The following is a 25,727-nucleotide window of genomic DNA, read 5'->3' on the forward strand; positions in this document are numbered from 1 at the left end:
CCACCAGCATCTCCCCAGTTGTGACACCCAGAAATGTCTTTAGATCTTGCCAAATATTCCCAGGAGGATGAAATTCCCCTGTTCCAGCTCCCCAGACCCACCTCAATGAGAAGCACTGTCCAAACCAACCCCACAAAGCATCTGATACCCCCACCCAGCCCTGGCTAACTTTTTCCACCTTCTTACTAAATTGGGCCCAGCTGCTTCAGCAGTCAGTGTTATGACTGTGTTGGGGGCAGCCCACTGGCAAGAGCCTCACCTCTAGGGGCTCCCAGACACCCCAAGAACACAGTCTTCCTCTGAGAGTCGAGTTAGAAGTATTCCCAATCAATTCTAGCTGTTTTCCCTTTTTTGACCCATTTCCCCTTCAATACCCTGTTCTTTCTCTTATTCATATGTAGGAAGAGGAATACGGATAAGGGATATCTTGAAAGACGAAGAAACACTGACACTATTTCTCATTAAAAACATTGGCCTGTCTGACTCAGTGGTCCACCTTCTGATCAACTCTCAAGTCCGTCCAGAGCAGGTAGGTGGATGTCACTGGCTGGTGGTCCCTGGAGGGGAGGGGGGAAGCACCCAGCCTGAGAAAGGCAAGAAACATGTTGACTTTATTCTTTTTTCTTCCTTGTGTTCACATTCAGAATCCATCACTTAAAGCCTTGTATTTAGAAAAAAACCGGGGGATCACTTGAGATCGTGATCATTTTCATCATAGGACTCAAAGCTGCACACATCCTAGCAACTTTAAAACATCTCAAGTTTTTATAACTGGAAGGAAACTTAGAGATCATGGGGTACAACCTCCTCTTTATAGATGAGGAAACAGGAGTCTGTTCATTTATTACTCAAATATTTAGGGACAGTTGTAGATATTAGAGCACAGTATGAACCAGACAGGCAAAACCTCAGGCCGAGGAACTTCCATTCCAGTGGACTGGAGTAAGAAACGCTCAGGTAAGCAGAGACTCAGCTGTGTGACTCCTGGCTATGATGGCTGCTGCAAGGAAAATCCAGTAGAGTCGGGGGTTAGAGAGGGCCACAAGGGCAGGTTTAAGGGGGATGCTCAGGAAGGCCTTCCTAATGAGGTGGTATTTGAGCAGAGTTGTCTGTCAGCCACACAGTGAGAGGAGCGTTCCGGGCTGGGAAGCTGCCAGCATAGTGCTGGCAAGTGCTGCGGTGGCGTCCCGGGGCTACAGAACCTGAGACGCTGCAGAAGAGCCCACCTCTGCTTTCCTGGACCACTTCCTTCTCAGCACCAGGCAAACTCCTTCTTCTATCCCCTGGCACATTTCTGACCTGTGTATACACCCCTAATTTATCTTACCCCTTTAAATAATCTCCTCTATTTATGTAGAGTGTTCTTACCACTAATTCATGACTTGCACATCCCTTAGCTCCTTTACTCCTCACAACAATCCTGAGATGGGTCAGGCTTGGGTGTCTAGTGCTGGGGTGATTTGTGCACAGTTACAGGGCTAGAAATTGTCAGAGCCAGATGGAATCCAGGTCCTCTCAATCCTAATCCAGTGTTTCTTACTCCAGTCCAGGGGCTCTCAAAGCCCAGAGACCAGCAGCACCAGCAAGGCCTAGGAGCTTGTTAGGAATGCAAATTCTCAGGTCCCCCTCCAGGCGAACTGGGTCCAAAGCCCTGGGATAAGGCCCAGCAATCTATGCTTCACAAGCCCTCCAGGTGATTCTGCAGGCTCAGGTGTGAGAGCTGCAGCTGTCCTCTGGGCCTTCTGGGCTCCCCGCCCAGCTTCCGCGGTGTGATGAACATAGCAAGAATGCAAGCTCTGCAGCAGCTGATATACCAGACACCCTCCCGACTCCCTCCTGGCTGGGTCTGGTCTTCCTCCAGACTCCAGGAGAGAACGAGACGTAAACACAACTTCAGAGCCTGTGTCAACCCTGAGATCAAGGTCTGCACAGGGTGCTGTCTGAGTCCAGAGGAGTGAGGGACCCCACCCCACCTGGTCAGCACCGGCTCCTGGAAGCAGGTTCTTACACTGTTTCCCTGCACAGTGAAGGAGCCCATACCTGCTTTTCTGGCTTCTCAGACCCTGAGGTTTTCACCGAAGCTAGACAAGGGGAACCCAGGATCAGCCTGGAGGCAGAGTGAGCTTGGCGCCTGCAGTGCCCAGGCCCTGGGGTGGTGCGGCTCCTGCCAGGCCCTGTTTAGCTTCCTCTCCCACCCCCACAGAGGGGGTGCTGTCGGCACCGATTGCTCATTTTCCCCTTTGCTTTCTCTTCAGCTCGTAAAACTCAAGTCCTGACAATGCCTGTGATGACTTCCAGTTGGTAATAAAAGGGAGATGAAGATAAGGACAGGAATTTCGGGGAAATGGGGAAATTTCTTTCCAGTTCCTTACTAACATGACATTTGGATCTCTAGCGCTGTGCTTCTGGCATCAGTGCCGAGGCCTTTCATGTGGGAGAACAGGGGCGGGGGTCACCAGGTTGTGCCTTTATTTCGTGTTGCTGGCTCCGATGAGCTGATGCTCTGCTGATTAGCAAACCCTGAGCCATCTGCACTTCGCAGAGGCACGTTCCAGCCGACCGGGCCCTCTCTGCCCACTTCCCAGGATGCTTTGCCTCGTGGGCTCACCTGTCTTCTAGCTCCTGATCTGTATCTCCACCTCCATCCAGCTCCGGGGCTCCTTATCAGCACTGTTCCCAGAACTGTCCATCACCATGGCAACGGTCTCTCTGGGCGCTGTCCAACATGGGAGCTCACCTCTGTATTGTTGCTCATGCTCATTGAACGTGGATTTGTGTCCTTTACCACCAGGACTGGATACCCCTCCTGGTCCTTTCTACCTGGGGTCTGAGCACAGCTCACCATCCCCTCCCTCCATCTAGGGAATTAGAAGATGACAGGGGCTCAGTTCTCTGGCTCACCCCAACCCAGTAAACTGGACATGCTTCAAGGCCCAGCTCAGATGTTGCCTCCTCAGTGAAATAATTTATAAACATACCTTCTTTGTCCTGCCTTCTCCCTCTTCCCTACTCACTGGCGAGCTAACAGGTGATGGTTAAGCTCTGGGTTCAAATCTCACAAGGCCACACACTTAGCTATGTGACTTCAGGCAAGTTAATTAACCACTCTGTACCTCTTGTTTCCTCATTTGTAAAATGGAAATAGCAAAAGTGCCTACCACCTATGGCGGTTGAAGTTAAAAGAAATAATATATGTGAACACTTGGAAGGGTGCCTGACACATAGTAAACACTCAGTAAATACTAGCTGCTTTTAGTAGCTAATTCTTCACACGCCCTCTTCAGTGCTCTGGTTTCACTGTTTTATGGGTCCCTGAGATTGAAAGGGTCCACACTGACTCCTGGTCAGCTGTGACCTGTGCCTCGTGTGGGAACCAGGCTGCCATGTATAGTCTGGGCGGTGTAGGAGATAGCAGAGCTCAGGCCTGTTCCGCCCTCCAGCCCAGAGAGCCGTGTTGTTAGAAGTCATGGGAGACTGTGGTGCCCCGGGAATCTCATGAATTTGCCCATGGTACTCAGGGTCTTCCACTGCTATGGGAGTCCAGGACTCCAGGAGCCAGTTAAGGTGCTGGGTGGCCACGGGTCCCTGGCCAAGGTCCGGGCCTCTCCCCTGCCACCTGATCCTTGAGAGGCCATCATGAGGGTTGTACTTCAAGAACCACTAACCTTGAGCTCCCCAGGAGTTGCAGAATGTACGCTATGCAGGGCTTAGGGTCTCCAGACAAAATAGATGCAGAGTGTCCAGTTAAATTCGAATTTCAGATAAACAACAAGTAATTTTTTTGAATAATTATGTTCTATTTGGACCCTATTTGGGACATATCTGTACTAAAGATTATTCATTTATCTGAAATTCAAATTCGACTGGGCATCTGGTACTTTTTTTTTTTTTTGAGACGGTGTCTCGCTCTGTCGCCCAGGCTGGAGTGCAGTGGCCGGATCTCAGCTCACTGCAAGCTCTGCCTCCCGGGTTTATGCCATTCTCCTGCCTCAGTCTCCTGAGTAGCTGGGACTACAGGCGCCCGCCACCTCGCCCGGCTAGTTTTTTGTACTTTTAGTAGAGATGGGGTTTCACCGTGTTAGCCAGGATGGTCTCGAACTCCTGACCTCGTGATCCACCCGTCTCGGCTCCCAAAGTGCTGGGATTACAGGCTTGAGCCACCGCACCCGGCCCATCTGGTACTTTTGTTTGCTAAATCCAAGAGCAAATTTGTTCTAGCTACTCCTCAACCCCACCTTCAGGGAGGAAGCCTTGATGGTACTGTCACATCATGCTGTAAGAAGGGGATCCCTTGAATTGTAAATGGCACTCTGATAAGGTGAGGTATCAGGATCGTATTGGTTTCCTGTTGCTGCTGTAACAAATGACCACAAACTTAGTGACTTCAAACAACACAGATGCATTATCTTACGGTTGTGGAGGTCACAAGTCTGAAAGTTAGGGGGTCAGCAGGACTGCATTCCTTACTAGGGAGTTCTAGAGAAAAATTCATTTGCCTGCCTCCTTCAGCCTCCAGAGACACTCTACAATCTTTGGCTAGTGGTCTCCTTCCATCCCAAGGCCAGTGGGGGCTCATCAAGTCTTTCTCACATCACATGACTCTGTTTCTTCTGCCTCCCTCTTCCACATTTAAGGGACCCTTGTGATTACACAGGGGCCACCTAGAAAAGCCAAAATATTCTCCTTATTTTAAAATCAGCTAATTAGTGGCTTTAATCTCATCTGCGATCTTAATTACCATTGCCATGTAACACAAGGTATTCCCAGGTTCTGTGGGTTAGGACCTGGGTGTCTTTCCTACCACAGGGCAGTTTCTAGTGTTGCCTCTTCTCCCTGCAGTTTGCTCATGGAGTACCGGACCTGGTGCTGAAGGACATCGCCTGCAGCGAGGCCCTCCTGGAGCGCTTCATCATCTTTAGCCAGCGACGCGGGGCACAGACTGTGCGCTATGCCCTGTGCTCCCTTTCCCAGGGCACCCTACAGTGGATAGAAGACACTCTGTATGCCAACGTGGACTTCTTCAAGCTCTTCCGTGTGGTAAGGGAGGGGTCTGGCTGCTCACCAGTTGCAAGGTGATTCCTGGGGCAGCAGAGCCTGACGAATTGACCTTGGGGAGGGCGTGAGCCTGGTGTTCCGGACAATCCTTGCAAAAGCTCCAGGCTCCCAGGACTCAAAAAATCACAACTGATAGTATTTCTAAAAAGTGGCCCAGGGACCCAGAAGTCACTATGAGGTTCACCATTAGGTATGTGGCTGTGGCATGTTTCTGTCCACTCTATGTGGGGAGAGTCCCCTTCACCTCCTCTAGCAGAGTGGTAAAGGAAGGAGGAGGCCTGGTTCGACTCCCTGACCTGCTATTTCCTAGCCAGGTGATCGTGGTAAGATATTGAACTTTTTCTGGTCCCAGTACTCATCTATAAAACAAATATAACACTTTATAGAGTGGTAGGAATCATATAAGAAAAAGTATATGCAAAACATTTCATAAATTTTAATAAATGAAGGCCCCTTGCTTCTTCCTCTGGAACTGGTCTCAACCTCAATGGTTGGTGTTTCTAGAGAGACAAAATGACAGAGAAAGTTTCATAGTCTCAAAAATTTGGAAAGCCCTGATCTAGCTCAACCCTTTGCTCTAGAACTGCATCCCAGACAGACTGCTTGGGACCTGAAAATACCTCCTCCTTTGCTAGTAGGATAAGATGAGAAGAATGAGATAAAGGAGGTGTAGAGCAGAGGTTTTCACACTGCAAAGTGCATAAAAACCATCAGAGAAGTTGGTAAAAGATGCAAGTTCTAAATCCCCACCCCCAGTCACTGTGATTCAGAAGAACCAGGCCGGGCCCAGAATCTATCCTATTACCTTAGGCGATTCTGATGAAGATCACCGTAGGCCACACTTTCAGAAACACTCAAAATTAGAATCCTTCAGAGAAAGTGGCATGTGTAATATTTCTAGCATGGAATTATGTTGTTTTTTTTTTTTTTTTTTTTGCCTACCTTTTAATTTCTAGAACTGTGTTTTAGGGAATGTCAGTCACTAAGAACTTGATTGAGGAACTGTGTTTTGTCTGTTTTATGACTGCTCTCTCAAGTCCCAGGAAACCCACTCTCAGCTCGTCTTAAAAAGCAAGCTGAAGGCTTTTAAAAATGAAGCAACATAAAATAAGACCCCTCAGTTTCTGACAGAATCCACTGTTAATGCCTTTCCATGTGTGACTTTCCATGGAAAGTTACTCTACAATTTTCCCAGCTCGTCAGGGTGGGGCCCCAGAGTGAGTATGAAGGGTCAGAACCTAGGGATGCCACCATCAGTGAGAGCCCAGGACCCCAGAAAAGGTTTCTTGGCTCACCACACTATAGGAAGAATAAAAAGCCATGTAGTCCAAATGTCTCTATTCAAAGTTTCAAAAAGAACCTGATTTTAGACACGCTCCTTGACTTGTTTTCAGAATCAGACAGAAGAGTGAGGCAACAAAGGTCCCTTATTCCAGGCAGCTGAATACCAGCACAGCCAGGAGTCCAGTGCTGGTGTTTGCCGAGCCGCCAGAGGCTCCCTCTCAGGCGTCCAGGGCCCTCATGCTCTGCAGAACGGGCAGAATGAGCAATGTCTGTGCACCTGGGCTTTGCAGGCAGGGCCCGGGCACCCAGGTTCATGCAATCCTCTTGTCACCGTGAAGGGAACAGGGTCAATCTTCTCTTCTTGAAGTACCTTGGCCATCAGTATAGGTAAATTTACCTCCCTGGACATGACCACTAACTCTGGGATGTCAATGCCAGAGATGGCAGGGTAAATGGGCACCTGGGTAAAACTTTGCATCAGAGACTAGAACCAAAACTCAGGACACTGGCTTCTAAATGTTTCTTTATCAGACAAGAAAGACCAGAAAGTCTTTCCTTACGCCTTCACACACTGCCTTGGCAAATGCTAGCATTGAGAAACCCTGGGCTACCTTGACCTGTCGCCCTTGCAGACCTCAGATGGGTCCTGGGGGCTTGCTTTCTCTGTTTCTGTGTGCAGGCACTCAAACCTGTGTCGGGCACCTGTGAGGGGCTGGGCATTGTGCTGAGGCCAAGGCTCCAGACGTGAACCTTCCACCCTCACTGAACTCACAGCCAGACCAGAGACAAGCAAACAGGACATTTCACAGCAGTGCAGCCTAGAAAGGGCCAACACCAGCAGCATTTGCTGCCCCCCCACCCCACCACCAGCAGCAGTTTTTAAAAGCTTCCCCAGTGATTCAATGTGTCCTACAAATGCCTGGCCCCCACTCCCAGAGATTCTGAGTCAGCTGGCCTAGGGTGCAGCATTGACTTCACTGTGTTAAAAACCTTCCCAGATAAGTCCAATGTCCAGCCAAGACTGAGAATCACTGACCTAGAACTTAAGAGTTTGATTTACAACCTCAATCTCTATAGACCACGCATAATAATAGTACCCCACACACCTCTGAGGGTCCAAAGAACTTTCATTTGATCACTCATGAGACCACCGTGGTGTGGAGATGCTTTCTCTCTCCTGTTCTGTTAACAAAGCTGGTGAGCGACAGAGCCTGCAGTGGACCGGGAGACTGCCCAGAGGAGAAAGCCCTGTGGGGAGCCGGCCTCAGTTAACCTCGGAGCACCACCTCTACCTGCTCTCCTCTCACTCCTACTTCAGTCTCGGTGGGGAAAGATCCAACCGATGCAGGACATATGTAGTCTTCTGGTGCCTTTAAAATGTGCTTTTCCATTTGACAAATGGATTACACTAAAAACAAAAATTTACAAAAAAAAAAAAAAAAAAAAAAAGGAACCTGAAAGAAAATGCAGGCATTAAAATGGGACTTTGCCTTTGTTGTTCCTGGGCCCATTCTAATTGGGTTTTTAGAAAAACAAGCCTGAGGCAAGCCCAGAAAGGCTCAGGGCAGACCCTCCGACCCTCTGGGAGGAGCATCAGGCAGGCAGGGGCTGCTCCGGGGCCGGGGAAGGGGCTCCGCCGGGACGCGGCTGTTATTGCAGCTGTTTGGCACGCAGCCATGCTTAGCTGCAGTGCAGGAATGCTGGGCCTTCTGTTCTGGGCTGTTTCTCATACGCACGTAGGCCAGTGTATAAATAAGGTTTTATTAAATGCCAAATGAGTTCTCATTAACAAAGAAGGAGAGAAAATCTCACTAAACCACTGTAACGGCACCTGCCCACTTTAAGTAAGGAGCTGGGGATGTGGGTGCAACCTCCGAGACGTGGGAACCTGTGGAGCCCAAAGAATCGGAGGAGGGGCGCCGGGGTTAGCACCAACTGAGAGCAGCTGTGTTTTCTCTGGGTTCCTTGGAGATCAGAAGTGAGTGTTGTCATCTTCAAACAATCCAAAGGTAGTACCCATGGCCTTACTACATCCCTCCCACACCATCCCACCATCCCTCCCACACCATCCCACCATCCCCACGTGTACACTCACACACTCATTTGCACACTATCGCACACGCTCACTTGCAAGTGCGCACACGCAGATTAACCTAGGTGGTCTGGGAGAGAAACAAGAGCCAAATGACTGAATTTTCTCCATGGAAATTTATTAATAGCCACTCTTGGTTTCACCTGAAGGAGTTTGTCTTCACCTGCGGCCTTTGCAGGCTTAACGCCCCCAGCTTGAAACCCAGAAGCTCAGACCTGGGCCCAAGGTATTATTAGTGCCAGCACTACCTGAAATGTTTCACACCTCATAAAAAATGGTGTGTCAGTTTCGGGTGAGAGGTTGGGACGCTTCCCATCTGATTTGGCCCAAGGCATGCATGCCCCTCCTCCTCCTCCTCCTCCCCTCCTCCTCCCCCTCTTCCCCCTACCATCCTTCCTGTTTTCTCTCCAACTCCGGTGCACAGCTTTGAAATCTTGCTGAGAAGCAAATCTGTCCCTTCTGCTTTGAATGTTTATTTGTGGAAGTTCAGCAGGGGAACCGAGGCGGGTGCCAAGACCTGCCATGCTGCTGGGAAGTCTGAATCTCCCTCCCTTCCCCCCTCCTAAATGCCTGTTGACAGAGAAAAGTCAGCCTCCTCGGCATTTGGGTTCACGGTTTGCCTTTGAAAATGCTTCCAGTGTGGCACGATTCAGCTTTCTTTTCTGTCCCCCAAGCACTGCTCTGTTGCCGTTTTTACTTTCTGATTGCATTTTATCCATGTCTCTTTGACTACGGAGTGGCTGGACATTGAGTTCCAGGAAGAAAAGGGCCCAGTCTTGGGGTCCTGACTACACATGCCTATCAATGTCCTGTTTAGTTCTCGGCTCTGCTCCCTGAATTCCTGAGTCACTGGGGAGAGGCATGGGTGGACCACCCCCTGCCCAGTGAGAGCCGCCAGTTGCTGCTCTCCTGGGTCATTCGTTGCAGTTTGTTAAATTTCAACTATGCATTTCAATTTTCGGATGGATATTGCTGCGTCAAGTGTCTGGAAAAGCCCCCACATCTACAGGATTTCACAGTGAGGTCCCACTAATGATGTGACTTCATGACTTCCTCTTTCTTTCCAATTTCTCCCACTTCTCCGTGAGGGTTTTGGGAGGGGAGAAGAGAAAGGAGTGATGCCCGAGTGCCAGTACCGGGGAACAGCAGGGCTGTTGGGAGAAAACAAAACTAAGTCAGGAAGGTTTTTGTTGTTGTTGGGGTTTTATGAAAATATTCGAGTCACAGGAAGTATATTTGATTCACAGCATTAGTCTTTTTTCTGCCTGCATCTACAAAAATCTGTACCTATTATAATCAAAATATCCTCTGGGTGAACAGATTTCAACAAAGAAGAAATAAAAATGAAATAAAAGAGAGGCCCCTTCGTGCACATTGAACCTACTGGCTCGATTGTCACTTGCTTGCCTTGATGTCTTTTCAGCTCTAGGCAGGCAGTAGGCCAGGGCTTATTTTCATGACACATCAGATGTTGCTTTTATGGATTTACAAAGAAAGAAATACTGAGAGGTCAAAACTGAAGTCACTTAAGACCAGCAGGCCCCTGGGAAGGCTGCCATTAAGGATAATGAGTCCTGGGGTCCTGGCCTTTGTTCAGTAAATACGCACTGGGCGCCTCCAATATGTGCCCCAATGTGTGAGGCGTCAGGTTCTCTCCAGGGTCAGTTGGTTTTAAGAAGGGTTTTGGCTTCCGATATGTTTTATCTCTACAGAACAGTAGCTCTTAACATTTCTTATGGATTAGGATTACCCTGGAGAATCTGACTACAGCTCTAGACCTGTTCCTTAAAGAAACCCCAGTTCATGCAGACACACAGGTTGGGGCTCATGAAGCAGCCGAAGCCAGACCCCAGGTTAATAGCCTTTACATAAAATGTTTTTCTACCTACCTCTAGTATGCATCCTTTACTAAGAGGTCTCAATATACACAGATTCTTCCTTAACTTTGTTTATGAAGTAATCAGCATCCTCTCTGCCCCCTTCAGCATCCTCCCTGCCCCTGAGCACAGGATCCAATGGCTTGAGGACCGCAGGCCTGGGCAGCTGCTGGGGCATACAGGCATCTCTTAGTGTCTGAGAGACTGGGCCCTGGCTCTATGTTGGCTCCTAACTTGCTGCCATTTAAAGGAAATCTTAGCCTCACATGTGTAAAATCGAGAAAATAAGACTTGTCCTACATAGCTCATGGAATAGTAATGAAATTCATATTAGAGAAGAGATGGTAAAACACTTTGAACAAAAAGCATTTTGCTCTTATGAAAGCAAGAACATAGCCTCTTTTGAGAGGCCCTTTGCTCCCCATTTCTCCTTCTTCAGACCCCCCCAGACCAGGAGAGGGTCTGTCTCATGGAGTGACCTTTTGGCTGCCCCTAGATTCCAAGCTCAGTTTTGCTTTCATTAACCACAGATACTGGGACGGACAGAAAAAGACCTAGTTTCTGTTGAGCCAAAGAGAGTCCCATAACTTGTCTGTTCACATACCCGAGAGCCCACCCTCTAGTTGAGACTCTCAGTTCCTTCTCGTTCTGGGAGACTGTGTGTCTCTGTGACCTCCTGGTAGAGACAGTTTGGCATGTCCCCCAACCCCCCAGTGATTGAGTCTGAATTCTCCACTGATGACGCATTTCCTAGCGCTCAGGGTGTCCCCTCCTGGTTGCCCCCTCTCCACTGAAGCCGGCTTCCTCCCTTTTCATTTGATGCTTAACAACTGTCAGGTTGCGAGAAACATGCTTCAAATCCACATTCTCCCAGTTGCCTAGCAACAACTTCCCTCCCGGATAAATGTGGGTTTCCTGTAGCTCAGCCCAGGACTGAACACAGCAGCACACACTTCTGTCCACTGCTTCAACTGCTTTTCACCTCTGGTCTGCGTGCCTTCGAGACTGCAGCTCATCCCTCCCTTCAGAACCTTCCATGGCTCCCAGAGGCCATGTCTGTCCCAGAAAGACACATTTAACCTGAGGCTACTTATTTACCCTTGTGTTAGGTATATCCTCAACTTAGAAATTAATACTGTTTCCAGATTGTCTTCTTTGAATCACAGAAAGTAAAACAACAAAACATTCAATGCCTAAGACATTTCACATGCTGGTAGAGTGACGTCTGTTTGATGAACACATTTGATCCAAAGCATCAGAAATACTATGCAAACAAGACTTTTTAGGAGATGATAAACGTGTCTGTTCTACCTTAAGAAAAAATATTACACAGTCCCAAAGGAGAGACGTGGTTTTGATCCCAGACAACCCAAGCAGAGGCCTCTTAGGGCCAGAATCTTCTTGGCTGCTGCCTAGGACCTTGTATCAATTTCTTAAGCACAGGATCAAGGCCTAAGGGCCCCTTAGACTGACCTCAGTTAATAGAGGCGGATCCCTTCACAGCCTTATCTTCCTTAAGAGGTCTAGTCTGACCTTGAACTTGGATTGGCAGTGCTTGGTCAGTTGTGATGTGTGACATGAAAGAGTTATTTTTTACTTGGAAAATTAAGAGAACTTGTTTGGCATAGGAAATGTGTGTGTGTGTGTGTGTGTGTGATGTTTGTCATTTTGATCTGTGACCTTTTTTTCCAGAAATAGTTTCACAGTTCCATTCCAACTAAACTTACAGTCTCTTCCTGTTCTTTGACAGAAACAATTCATGTGAATTTGAATAGATAATCGGGGAGGGGGAACCCAAAGAAGAGGAGAGCCCTGGGAAAGTTATTTTATGATTTATGGCAACCTCAGTCAGGTAACTGTGAACAGGTACATATGGAGGGCTCCCTCGGGACCAGGCAATATTCAGAGATGTAAGGTGTGAGGACTGGACCCTCATCATTTACCATTCCACTAAAAAGAGCTGGGAAGGAAATTGTAGATGTAGCACTAGGCACATAGCTGGAGCTTAGTAACTATTTGGTGAATGAATGTTATTAAATTATTAACAAGATGGAAAAAAGAGTATTAGCCACACAAAAATGCATCTCAAGCTATTGTTTCTCTGTTCCCTTTCCCCCAAATTCCTGGTCTTGCTCTTCTCTGGCTGTCTCTCTAAGCACGCTCTTGCTGACGCTCCTCACATTCCTTTCTCCACCTGGAATTCCTGGGCCCTCCCCTTTTACTCACAGACACTGTCCTCACTCTCACAGCCATCAGTTTGTCTCTTTACAAACCTCAACTCAAGTGTCACTTTCCCATCCCCAGGTGAAACTGACTGCTCCCTCCCTGTAAGTCACCATGATGCCTGCTAGATACATCCCTCATGGAACCTGAAACCTCAGTAGACACGGTCTCTTTCGTACTCTGTTATAGTTTATTTACTCGTTAATTACCACAACACATATTATTGAGCACCTACTGTGTACCATGCCTGAAGATAAAAGACACGCAAAATAAAATCTATTCCTATGCTTAATGAGTTGATAGTCTAGTGGAGAGATAGATACATTAAAAAATAACAGCAAATCAAAATAAAAGTGATAAATAAATGCACTGAGAAAGACAAGAATAGCTAGGAGGGGCACCTAACCCATGGGGAAGGAAAGCTGGAAGAGCATGGTGATGGGGGAAGAAGGCTTTCTGGAGAAGGTGAGGTAGTTTGAAATGCGTTGCCTCTGGCCAGTAGGGGTAGAGTGAGAATGGGGTGAGATGGGATGGGTTGGTCATTTTGATCCATTAGTCCCCAAAGTGATAGGACTAGTGGCTAAGGACCGCAGGCTTTACAGAAGCCTACAAAACTGTTTGAGATTTGAAGTTTGTTTGTTTGTTTGTTTGTTTGTTTTAAATTGGCTCCGAAAGAAAATGAAGGCACTTTAGAATTATAATGAATGAATATTAAATGAATGTTGATCCGGGCCATATTGCCGCCTTAGCGGCTGCTCCTCCCCAGAATGCGGGCAGGGGGCCTCTCTCCCACTCCCCACACACCCATTTCTGAGTAGCGACAGGGGCTGGAGGCTTATTTTATGGGGTAGGGGGCCGCTGGTAGGCGAAGATTGTCCGAGGGAGAGGGGGAGGATGAAGGCAGTGCGTGGCGGAGACCTGCCAGATGTTGATGCCTAAGAAGAACCGGATTGCCATTTACCAACTCCTTTTTAAGGAGGGAGTCATGGTGGCCAAGAAGGATGTCCACGTGCCTAAGCACCCGGAGCTGGCAGACAAGAATGTGCCCAACCTTCATGTCATGAAGGCCATGCAGTCTCTCAAGTCCCGAGGCTGCGTGAAGGAACAGTTTGCCTGGAGACATTTCTACTGGTACCTTACCAATGAGGGTATCCAGTATCTCCGTGATTACCTTCATCTGCCCCCGGAGATTGTGCCTGCCACCCTACGCCGTAGCCGTCCAGAGACTGGCAGGCCTCGGCCTAAAGGTCTGGAGGGTGAGCGACCTGCGAGACTCACAAGAGGGGAAGCTGACAGAGATACCTGCAGACGGAGTGCTGTGCCACCTGGTGCCGACAAGAAAGCCGAGGCTGGGGCCGGGTCAGCAACCGAATTCCAGTTTAGAGGCGGATTTGGTCGTGGACGTGGTCAGCCACCTCAGTAAAATTGAAGAGTATTATTTTGCATTGAATAAATTTACAGCCAAAAAACCTTAAAAAAAAAATTAAATGAATGTTTAAGGAAGGTAATGTTATTCAACTTCATTGTTAAATTCAGTTATAAAAGGCCCTTGAGTTTCATTCAGTACTATTTTATTATACCATTGATGAGAGAAAACAAAACTGATTCCTGGCCGGGGCCACTGTCAGCGTGGGGTTTGCATATCTTTCCCATGTCTGCTTGGGTTGGCTCCAGGTACCCCTGTCCCCTCACATCCCCAAGATGTGCCCATTAGCGGAAATGGTGTTTCTGCATGATCTCAACATGAGTGAGTGTGGGTGTGGGAGTGAGTGCCCCTGCCATGGGAGGGCATCCTGTCCAGGTTAGATTCCTACCTTGTGCCCTGAGCTGCTGGGATGGAATCCAGCCACCCATGACTCTGAACTGAAATAATTGGGTAAATAATTATCTTGCTTTTTAATTAATCTTTAAAAATGTATGTATAGTTCACATTTATTTAAATATTTAATATTAGAAGTATTTTAGTCTTTATTTTGAAGTTTGGTGATTTGTTGTAACCAGAAACAAGCTATAGAAACTTAATTTTGGGCCAAGTGCAGTGGCTCACGCCTGTAATCCCAACATTTTGGGAGGCCAAGGCAGCCGCATCACTTGAGGTCAGGAGTTCAAGATCAACCTGGCCAACGTGGTAAAACCCTGTCTGTACTAAAAAATACAAAAATTAGCCAGGTGTGGTGGGCACCTGTAGTCCCAGCTACTTGGGTGGCTGAAGCAGGAGAATCATTTGAACCCGGGAGGCGGAGCGGTGAGCAGGGATTGCGCCACTGCACTCCAGCCTAGGCAACAGAGTGAGACTCCATCTCAAAAAAAAAAAAAAAAAAAAAAAGGAAAGAAAGAAAAGAAAGAAACTTAATTCTGGTTTAGATTAACCTGTGGTAAAATTGGTTTCATTATAGCCATTTCACTTAGTTGCAGTTTCCAATAATCTGTGGATGAATTAAGTGAGGATTTACTATGTTTGCAAAATGTTAAATTTCAAAGCCAGTTTATGGTTCAGGTTTTTCCACTTTACAAACATTTTTAAGTATTCACAATGATTGCTTAAAACTTATACCAGATAAATCATTAAGTAAGTTATTCAAAGTCAAATAATTTCAAAAGTAAAAATTAAGAGCTTTTAGAAAAGTATACCTACATAGACATAGACCTATAGAAAGAGAGAGAGATGAGTAGCTATGGACACAGATGCTTTCCAAAGTGTTCATGTGATATGGGGTGGAGTTCCAAGATCACAGTGTGCCTGGGGCCTGCGGAAGTAAAGGAGAGGGGATGGAGAGAAGATTGTCCACATGGCCATGGGCCATCTCCTGCCCACACTCAAGTGAGAAAGACAGACAACAAATTCAGAAAGAAGAGGAAATAATCCAAACTGGTGGGTGCTTGTGACTGATTACTTATGCCCAGCCTCCCTGGAAACATGAGTGTGGCTGTTCCTTAGTTTGTGCCTCTGGGCTTCTAGCCCCTCTTAGATGCCTTTCTATTATCTAGGACCTGGTTGCTTTTTCTCTGCACAACCTCTTTGGATTCCAGTCTTTGATACCAGCTTCCTCCTAAAGTAGCCTTTCAGATGTCTCTTGGTTACCCTCTGCAATCTAAGGGCTCATCCTACCCCACACTCATTCCCAGCACCAATTTCTGGATTTCCAGGCTGGAGATTTAGACAATGAGATGGGAAGAACCAATGATGACTCCCAGACAGAAAGTGGTGCCAGCAACAGAAAGGGCACACAGGTGCAGAAGTTGGTTTGGGGGAAGACGATATGGTCAGTTCAGGACATGTTGGATCTAGGTAGATGTCCAGCAGACAGTTGGATATGTAAGTCTGAAGCTCTTGGGAGAGGTCTGGGTTGGAGACACAGATTAGAAGTCATCAACAAAAAGGAAGGAGATTAAATGATAAAGGAAATGAGACTATCCGGAGAGTGTGCAGAGTGAGAGGAAGAAGGGAGGCCCTTGGGAACCTCAGCACTTTAGGGGAAGGTACAGGCACAGTTGCTGGTGGGAAAGGCAGAGAAGTAGCAAAGCAAACCAGGCAAAAGCAGTGTCACAGACAACCAGGGAGGAAAAGGACATGATCAGAAATGTTGAGAAAAGCAGAGAGGTCTGAAAAGACAAGAACCAAAAATGTCCATTAGACTTAAAAACCAGGAGAAAACTGGGGGATTCTTAGTAGCATCTTAGTAGGATGGTGAGGGTAGAAGCCAGGGAAGTGTTGGTGAGGAAGTGATGTCACTGAATGTGGACTATGCTTAAAAGAATGCGGGAATGAAGGGTGGAGGAGAGAGGTTAGACTGTAGTTAGGGAGACATAAGGGGTCAGAGGTAGATTCTTTCTCTCCTGTGGGAGAATCTTGGGCGTATACACAGCATGACAACAGTGATGGGAGGGCTGGTGAAGCCTCAGGGAGACTCTTAAAGGTAAACCCCATGAAGGGAGAACTTTGTTTCATTCATTGCTGTGCCCCCAGCACCTGGCACCATAGTAGACACGCAATACGTATTTGTCAAATGTGGGATTTTATCATTCAGAAACTGCGCCTGGCTGTGAGTAACAAAAGTCAGAGAAGCAATGGCTTTCATTTTTCTCCCCATGCACAGTCTGGCGCTGGGCCCTCCAAGAGGGGTTTGGAACACCACAGGTTTCCTCAAGACCCCAGGCTTCCCTGTGTTTCCCTCCTTCATCCCCAGCATCTGCTCTTCATCTGGTGACCTCAAAACGCCTGAGCTGCCTCCTCCAGTCCATCCATGTTGCAGGCAGGGGCCAGGCAAAGGGCAGAGGGGCCGACTTCAAAAGACCGTCTCCAGAAACCCCAGCCTGTGACTTCTCCTGGTGTCTTTTTGGTTACCATTGTGCCATAGACTCACCCTGTATACGTGGGAGACTGGGCCAGGCATGATCACTTTTAGCAAAATTGCATAGATAAGCATCAATCTTTGTCACTGTGACAGAGCCTAGTCACTCAGTGCCAGGCAAGGTTAATGGAATGGGTTCGTGTGTGCATTATTCTTGTGGTCTTTCTTACGCTTCATGTTATTCATTTATTAGGACTCTTAGGCAACAGGGTGATAAAAATGCAGAGGAGATGCATGCTATGATCTGAATGTTTACATCCTCCCCAAAATTCGTATGTTGAAATCCTCATCCCCAAGATGATGGCATTAAGAGGTGGGGCCTTTGGGGGGTGATTAGGTCATGACTGGCATTAGTGCCCTTGTAAAACCCCAGAAAGCCAGCTTGCTTCTTCCACCATATGAAGACATAGAGAGAAGGTACCATCTACGAATCAGGAAATGAGACCGCACCATGCAATAAACCTGCTGGAGCCTTGATCTTAGACGTCCCAGCTGCCAGAACTGTAGGAAATAGATATCTGTTGTTTACACAGCTTGTGGTATTTTGTTGTAGCAGCCAGAGTGAACTAAGACAGTGCTGATCTCATATTCTTGGAGGGAACCCTTAGTCTTCAGGGAAAGCAAAACCACCATTTGGGGCAGGGTGTTCTCCAGGCACTGCCATATATGCTGATGTGGTTAAACTGCAAACTATGGTAAAAATGTGGAGGTCTGAGGAATTGTCAATCAGGAAAAATATGTAAAAAGGAGTTAAAGTCTTGGTGTTTCTGGAAGGATATGCACCAAATTGTTAACGTTGATTACCCTTGGGTAGAGATGTGGGGAAGTTTGCAGAGAGAGCTTTGCCTTGTACTTTATATAAGTAAGCAGCTATTACTTTTTCTGTTTTGTTTTTGTTTTTTGTTTTTTGTTTTTTGAGACAGAGTCTCGCTCTGTTGCCCAGGCTGGCGTGCAGTGGCATGATCTCGGCTCACCACAAGCTCTGCTTCCCAGGTTCATGCCATTCTTCTGCCTCAGCCTCCCAAGTAGCTGGGACTACACGCGCCCACCAACACGCCCGGGTAATTTTTTGTATTTTTAGTAGAAACGGGATTTCACCGTGTTAGCCAGGATGGTCTCGATCTCCTGACCTCATGATCTGCCCGCCTCAGCCTCCCAAAGTGCTGGGATTATAGGCATGAGCCACCGTGCCTGGCCATAAGCAGCTATTACTTTGTTGTCTTAAAAAAAAAAAAAAAAAAAAAGCCTATGTGTTCTTCATGTGACTTAGAACTACCTAGGCAATAAAATTAATTGAATTAGTAAAATTGAGTGATTATGAATTTTCAGGAAGTCATTAATTTACCACTTCTTTATTACATCCACATCTAACAGGACCTCAATATAGGGAAATTTGACTTCAAGATAAAAAGACCAAATTTATTAACCCTTTTTAAAAAAGACGACTTAAAAGCAGACTTGTCTTGCAGAACCTTCCTTAGTTGGACACTGATGAGTGTACAGAAAAGGCAATGGATAAAAAGCTTGGTGATACAAAGATAAAAAGGTGGGGTCCTGTCCTTAAGAAACATACCATTTCATGGAGTATCAGGTATATAAACAATTATAATCAATCTGCTTGTTATTCTGATAAGATGATTTACTCACGCGCCCACCACATGCCCAGCATACCTCGAAGTCATCCAGGTATGATTTCTATCTACAGGGGGCATAGAGTCTTACAAGGGAGACAGATGACAAGTAAACACCAGAATAATTACCAATGGTGAACAGCGCAAGGAAGGAAATAGAACTCTTAAAGAGAGCATGGCTGGGCAGGGGTGAGCAAGAGGCATAGAAAAAGGGGCATCTAAATCTACCTGGGGGGCAGTTGTCTTTCACATAGGTCATCATGTTAGGAATGAGACTTGAGGGATGAGTAGAAGTTTGCCAGACAAAGAAGGAGTGGGGGCGGGGGAAATAGAGAGCAGAGCTGGGGGCAGGAGACAGCTGACATATGAGTGGAGATAAAAAGAAGTCCACTGTGGCAGCAGAGAAGCAGGAGAGCAGGCAAGTGAGGGAGCCGGGCAGCAGCTCACAGAGGCCATGTGTGGCATAACGTAGTAATGACTTTCTCTTCTGGAGACAGTAGGGAGCCATGGAAGATGTTTGTGCAGGGCAAGTGACATGACTGGATTGGCCTGTTGGGTAGCTCAGACCACGGCACATTGGAAGGGGGGTCTAGAGGCAAGGGGACTGGCAAGAAGGCCAGTCCTTTTTCTATGCCTATTTTGATAAAATATTCTAGAAGGGAAGTGAACAAAGGCAGTCCTAGAGGGGAAGAACAAAAAAGATAGGATACTTCCTTAGTATTTGCTCATTCAACAATTTATTTTTGCATACACACTAAAATCTTGTTTTATTATTAAAACTTTGTATTATAGGGAAAAAGTATCAAAGTAGAGTGAATAATATAATGAGCTCCTATGGACCTATCACCCAGCTTCAACTATTATCAATATTTGGCTGTTCTTGTTTTAACTGTTCTCCACACTGTATTTCCTAAAGTTTTTTTGAAGCAAATCACAGACAATATATCAATTCACCATGTATACTTCCCTATGTATTTCTAACACATAAGAACTTATTTGTTTTAGCAAAATCACAATGCTATGATCATACCCAACAAAATTTACCATAATGTCTTAATAATACCTAATACCCAGTCCATGTCCACTTTCCCCCAATTGTTACAGCTGGTTTGCTCAGATTGGAATCAAAACCCACATGTGGCCATTTCACTGATATGTCTCTCAGGTCTCTTTTCATCTCTAATAATCTCAGGGGAGACAGGAGGGAGGATGGGCAGGACTTAGTGATAACTTGCTTATTGACACACAGTTTTGCCAGCTTGCTTCCTCCCTTCCCACCCACTCTTCTCAGCCCCACCCTTGTATGGAAAAAACAGAAATTAAAGTGCTTTGCCCAGCACCCACTGAAGCTATTTCCTAGGAGTTTGAAGAGTATTCCCGGCAAGACCAATGCCTCGGTCCAGTGCTCCGGTCAAGGAAGGGAGACGCTTCTCAGTGGTGTAGTGTCAATAGCAGCTTAGCCGTTCTTTCCTCTGGAAAATTTTACCCATCTGCTTTCTAGCTCTCATACCTAACAAAGCCTTTCATTTCACAATTAGAAAATAAGCCTGAAATATGAATGCTGCCTGAGCGTACCTACATTTATTCTAGAGTTTCAAGGTTGAAAAGAACACAAGGACTTCTGTGTCTACAGCAGAGAGGAGAGGGGCAAAGACACACAGCTAGACATGAGAACCTGGCTGGTCAAAGCCTGACTCCACCTGTTTGTCAGCTCTGCTGCAAGTTAGATCAGCCCAATGATCATTTAGGAGAACCATGCTGGCAAATAAAAAGCTGAGGCTTTTGGTCCCCAGAAACTTGGATGAGAATTACAAGTCCAGCTCGTTAAAAGGCTCATGCCCAGTGCTCACTTCACACATACTCAGGAAGCATGCTTGAGTTTGAAAACCACTGTCTTTACACTTAGAACTCAGTCCTACACGACTCCTCTAGGATCAGTGATTCTATCAATTTTGAAACATGAAGAATGAAGTCAAACAGGACATGATCTTGGTTTCCAGAAAACCAGATGTTCACATCAGGCTCTGGGGCTTGAAGGCAGCACACTTGGGGGTTTCCACATCCCCTGCCGAGGTGGCAAATGCAGGAGCAGTGCTGAATTCGCATGGGCTGGGGTTTCCTGAACACTGCTGGCAGTTGGAGAATCTGCAAGGGAACTTCTCTGACTCCTGCCAGCCGCTGCTTTAAAATAAAGGTGATGTAGCTGGTCAAATCCTCCATGAGAGAGCAGTGTCGAATGAAGGAAGAGACACAACCTGTCTGAAAATGGCACAAAGGAAGACAGATGCAAACACTGACGAGAAGATTGCAGTGTCTACAAAGCTCCGAGGTGAACAGATGGGCACCCCAGGCCCGCAGCACTTCCTTCACACTCTGCCAGCTGCTCTCTGTTTTCCTTCCTCTAGGAATCTTGTTTGGTGTTGCTAAAACAGCAATCAGAATCACTTTGAAATAATGATAGTATTTAATGTAACTATGAAACTATCTGTGATTGACAAGCGCAGCAGGGAGACTTGGAATGAGAACCTTTAATTTGTCAATTAAATAAAATAGTTTTGTTTCTAAAAGTAATCTTGCAGAAAAGGTCCTGTGATCAGAAAGAAGGAGAGGGGGAGTTTTCAAGCATATAGGAGATCAGATAGTGCTTATGTGTGTATATACCTACAAACATATATGTATTTTAAAAATTGTTCTACTGTCAATTACAGCTTCCCACACTCCTAGACAGCCGTTCTCAAGGTATCAATCTGAGATCTTGGGGAGGAATATTATCTGATATGTCACCAAGAATTCAAGAGGTGAGTAGCCTGATGGTAGTAATTATAATTTCATTATGTCTTTCTACCATTTACCCCTCTTATGCCAAATAATTTAATTGTTTTCAAGCCTGTTCAAGGAAAAGCACATTTGATCTTTCCATCTAGCGATTTCAAAGCACCTGTTCACATTCCAAATTATCTGTGCTCTTAGGTAAGAGGCAGAAAGAAAGGAACCACCCTTCTGATTTCACATCAAAAAAGAAATGCCACTGGCAATAAGCAACTTGCCTGGTATGGCACAAATCATCAGAGGACTTACAGTTGAATCTAAGTCTTTTCAGTACTGAGGTGGTTCATTATTCTGTTACAGTCTTAAAATTCAAATAATATATACTGCCAATAATAATAGCATACACCTTTATAGCTTACAGCCACTCTTCTTCTAAGTGTTTTACCTATGTTGGCTTATTTCATCATAAAGAAAACAATTGACTTTTGTGTCATTTTGTAAAAAGAGGTGCACATTTTAATGAACATCAGGTTGCACAAGTCCCCTCCCATATGGAAATGGATTCTTCCACGCAACAAATGAGAGGTGCTGGGGATATGATGATGAACAAGCAGATTTGGTTATGGCCCTGTGGGAAAGCGAGATGGGAAAAAAGCAATTCTCTTCAAGGGTGATGAGTGTTACGAAAGGGAGGGAAAAGTTGAAACAGGCTTTTTTCCAAACTTTTCTCCCTTCATTATTCGCAGCTGACTTGGGCTCCACCAACCTGGAAAATTGCATAGTTGGAATCTGTCTTTATAAAACTCATCTCAACCTGGGCCGAGTATGCACACTGATGTGTGGGAAAGTTAGAGAAGAGCCCTTTGTACTAATGCTCAGCTGCTACAGTGAGAGTCTCTGTTAAACAGTCTTTTCTTCACAGCATTAAAAAAATTCATATCAGTACAAGAAAGTTGAAATTGATAGAGAATGTAAAAAAATTCCCAAGGTATATCAACACTCTTAGTTCTGAGTAGGGGTTCCAGAAGGCTTCTTGACTGTCTAGATAGCAAGTCTAATCATTTGTGAACTGGTTTAAAGCAGAAGGCCAAGTTTATATTAATTGATATTACACCATTTGACCTGAGAACAGCCCCTTCATCTCTGAGTGCTTTGACTAAATGAGCAACATAATAATAGTAATAACCCCTTACAAGATTGTCATAAGACTCACTGTTGTTGAAGCAATTTGAGATTTTGACTTTATTGAAGCATAGATGGTGATTATAGGCATGACTCACTGTGTGGATTCTCCCTGGGCTCATCAGTTTCGGAGGGCAAGTGTTGGCATGTGGACAAAGAGAGGGATGACAGGTAAACATGGCTTATTGCAGTGGGGAACTATTCTCAGTCTCACCTGATTGAATCCTAATGGTTTTATAAATTCCCCAGTACCACTGAAAGCAAAGCAAGTAATAAGGTATGTTTTAGGAATAAAAGCAGCATTATTTTAATTTTGTATTTTCCCCTAAAGCAAAGCCAAATGGCATTATAGAAGCCAAGCTACTGGCAACTCCACCAGCCTTCTCCTGAGTTCTCGACAATACAGATCTGCCCTCAAAGGATGAGGCCAGCAAGCCCCACGGGTGCCCACACGGGGAAGAGAAGGCCATCAGCCTCCTCTTAGCTGGCACAGAATTGAAAAAGTGTTTTTCTAGGAATGAAGACTTCATCTGTTCTATATTTGCAGAATTTTAAAACACACACAGAGGCACACACACACGAGAAAACCACAAACCACACATTTCAAGGAAATGGAAGAATTCATTGGTAAAATTAAGCTAATAAGATTATTTTCCAAATATAAGAAACTAAAGTTTAGACTATTTAGCCAAAGAAATTTGCTCTGATCTTGCCTTTCTACAACAGAACCATTCCCCAATCATTTTATTTCCCCCCTTTTCTCCCCAGTATCCCCATCTTGGTGGGACAACAGAACCCAAGAACTGGCTTAACAGTAAAATATTTTCTGCATTTGCCCAAGGACACATTCCCAAGGAATTCAAATAAAGGAGACTGGAAGAGGAGAGGCTGTACTACAGTGCTCTAGGGGTCACTCTGTGATTTTTGTTGTTGTTGTTGTTGTTGTTTTGAGACGGAGTCTTGCTTTGTCACCCAGGCTGGAGTGCAGTAGCGTGATGCCTGCTCACTACAAGCTACACCCTCTGGGTTCATGCCATTCTCCTGCCTCAGCCTCCTGAGTAGCTGGGACTGCAAAAGTCTGCCACCACGCCGGGCTAATTTTTTTGTGTTTTTGGTAGAGATGGGGTTTCACCACGTTCGCCAGGATGGTCTCGATCTCCTGACCTCGTGATCCGCCCACCTCAGCCTCCCAAAGTGCTTTGATTACAGGCGTAAGCCACCATGCCCGGCCACTCTGTGATTTTCTTTAAGGCTCATCCTAGTATTCTCCTAGTCCCTAAGTAGATGGCTGTAGGTTTTGTTTTTTGTTTTTCGCAGCTGGATTAAGGATTGCTGAGAATATGGATGTTTTCTTTTAAAGGTGGAAGTCAAGGCCGGGCGCGGTGGCTCAAGCCTGTAATCTCAGCACTTTGGGAGGCCGAGACGGGCAGATCACGAGGTCGGGAGATCGAGACCATCCTGGCTAACCCGGTGAAACCCCGTCTCTACTAAAAAATACAAAAAAACTAGCCAGGCGAGGTGGCGGGCGCCTGTAGTCCCAGCTACTGGGGAGGCTGAGGCAGGAGAATGGCGTGAACCCGGGAGGCGGAGCTTGCAGTGAGCTGAGATCCGGTCACTGCACTCCAGCCTGGGCGACAGAGCAAGACTCCGTCTCAAAAAAAAAAAAAAAAATGTGGAAGTCAAACCCAAACTTTGGAGCATTGGCCTCACAGTAGATTATGACTCTGGCTGCCTTAAAATAACCCAAACCCTTTGCCTTGCCCCAGTTTATCCGTCGGCCGAGTATGCAGGACTTGCTGTGGGTGACCAGGCCCCTCATGCAGAATGGTGGTCCAGAGACCTTTACAAAGCTGATGGGCATCCTGTCTGACCTCCTGTGTGGCTACCCCGAGGGAGGCGGCTCTCGGGTGCTCTCCTTCAACTGGTATGAAGACAATAACTATAAGGTCTTTCTAGGGATTGACTCCACAAGGAAGGATCCTATCTATTCTTACGACAGAAGAACAAGTAAGTTTTCTGAGTTCTGCTTGTAAATTGGCCCCTCTTGTTGGTTAAGTTGATGGTTTAACACTTCCAGGTGAAACCAAACCTGGGGTTGCATCTATCTTGTCTTGTTGAGTGGCCTTAGGCAAAAGAGACTTCTCCCAGAAAGTCCACTTCCCCTTGCAGAAAGGGGGCGTTGCTTATAAGCAATTCTGGACAGGAACCACAGAAAGAACTGAGGCCCACTTGGAAAGGGAACAGAGGGGCCATTTCCCACTGATGTAGTTGAACTAGGGCTAAGTTCAAGAGGAAGAGAATGATCCGCAAGGAAGCAACCCAGAGTTGCAGGCAAAGCTCAGGTCAGAAGGGCCCTGGCAAGTAAACACGGCTGTGGGATGCTTTTACAAACGCATTGCAGTGAAAATCTGTGTGTAGTACTAAATTACACTCCGAATGGCAAATTCCTGGCAAATCATCTTCCCCACTTTTCACTTTTTTTTTTTTTTTTTTGTCTTCTATGGGGTAAAGGAGGGTGGGGTGGGGAAGAAATGTAACTGCGTGCCCCTGTAGTTAAAAATTGAGAAGAGGCAGCAAGGGACATGCCAAAAGTAGTAGGACTCTAAGATAGCTACACACAACAAAGCAGCTAAGCAGCTAATTGAAGGGAAATTACTGAGGCTCAAGCTGAGATTCCAAGTAGGGGGCTTTGTTTGGCTTCTCAGTCCCTTTCATCTGAGAAAGACCTCAGTTCCTAGCAGTAATCAGAGGCAGGCTTCTCAGCCTCCTTCTTCTAAAGCAGAATAAACCACAGGGCAAGCCCCATCCTTTGTTTCTCTGATGAGGCCATTACTGAGAGGCACTGTGGCATTTTGCTACTAATGATGAGCTTGTTATTGGTGGGGTACAGCCTATTAATTTAGGTTATTCGTCAAATCCTCCAGCATGGGGTTGAATGAGACATGTGATGTGGATACACTAATGGCTACATTGAGTTATAAGCAATGAGGAGTTTCTGTAAAATCTGTCCCTTCTCTCCTGGCAGCATCCTTTTGTAATGCATTGATCCAGAGCCTGGAGTCAAATCCTTTAACCAAAATCGCTTGGAGGGCGGCAAAGCCTTTGCTGATGGGAAAAATCCTGTACACTCCTGATTCACCTGCAGCACGAAGGATACTGAAGAATGTAAGATCCCAGCTGGGCTTGCTCTGTGTACCCTGGACCTCCCAGAAGTTTGTGTGTGTGTGTGTGTGTGTGTGTGTGTGTGTGTGTGTGTGTGTGT

General features: G+C 46.3%; 1 protein-coding gene and 1 pseudogene across 2 annotated transcripts in view; both read left to right on the forward strand.

Moving 5' to 3' along the window:
- The window catches only part of ABCA4 (ATP binding cassette subfamily A member 4), a 133,581-nt gene that overhangs the window by 17,742 nt on the left and 90,112 nt on the right, over nucleotides 1–25,727 (forward strand). Inside the window, exons 5-9 of the mRNA XM_023231075.3 lie at nucleotides 402–529; nucleotides 4,840–5,037; nucleotides 21,223–21,312; nucleotides 24,232–24,472; nucleotides 25,491–25,630. Coding sequence (XP_023086843.2) covers nucleotides 402–529; nucleotides 4,840–5,037; nucleotides 21,223–21,312; nucleotides 24,232–24,472; nucleotides 25,491–25,630 — 797 coding nt within the window. The remainder of the gene's footprint in view (nucleotides 1–401; nucleotides 530–4,839; nucleotides 5,038–21,222; nucleotides 21,313–24,231; nucleotides 24,473–25,490; nucleotides 25,631–25,727) is intronic.
- On the forward strand, nucleotides 13,263–14,014 carry LOC111555186 (annotated as a pseudogene). Its single transcript, XR_002735445.2, has one exon. The product of XR_002735445.2 is annotated as a 40S ribosomal protein S10 pseudogene (transcript).

The sequence above is a fragment of the Piliocolobus tephrosceles genome, chromosome 1, assembly GCF_002776525.5.
Source record: "Piliocolobus tephrosceles isolate RC106 chromosome 1, ASM277652v3, whole genome shotgun sequence".
NCBI classification, from domain to species: domain Eukaryota; kingdom Metazoa; phylum Chordata; class Mammalia; order Primates; family Cercopithecidae; genus Piliocolobus; species Piliocolobus tephrosceles.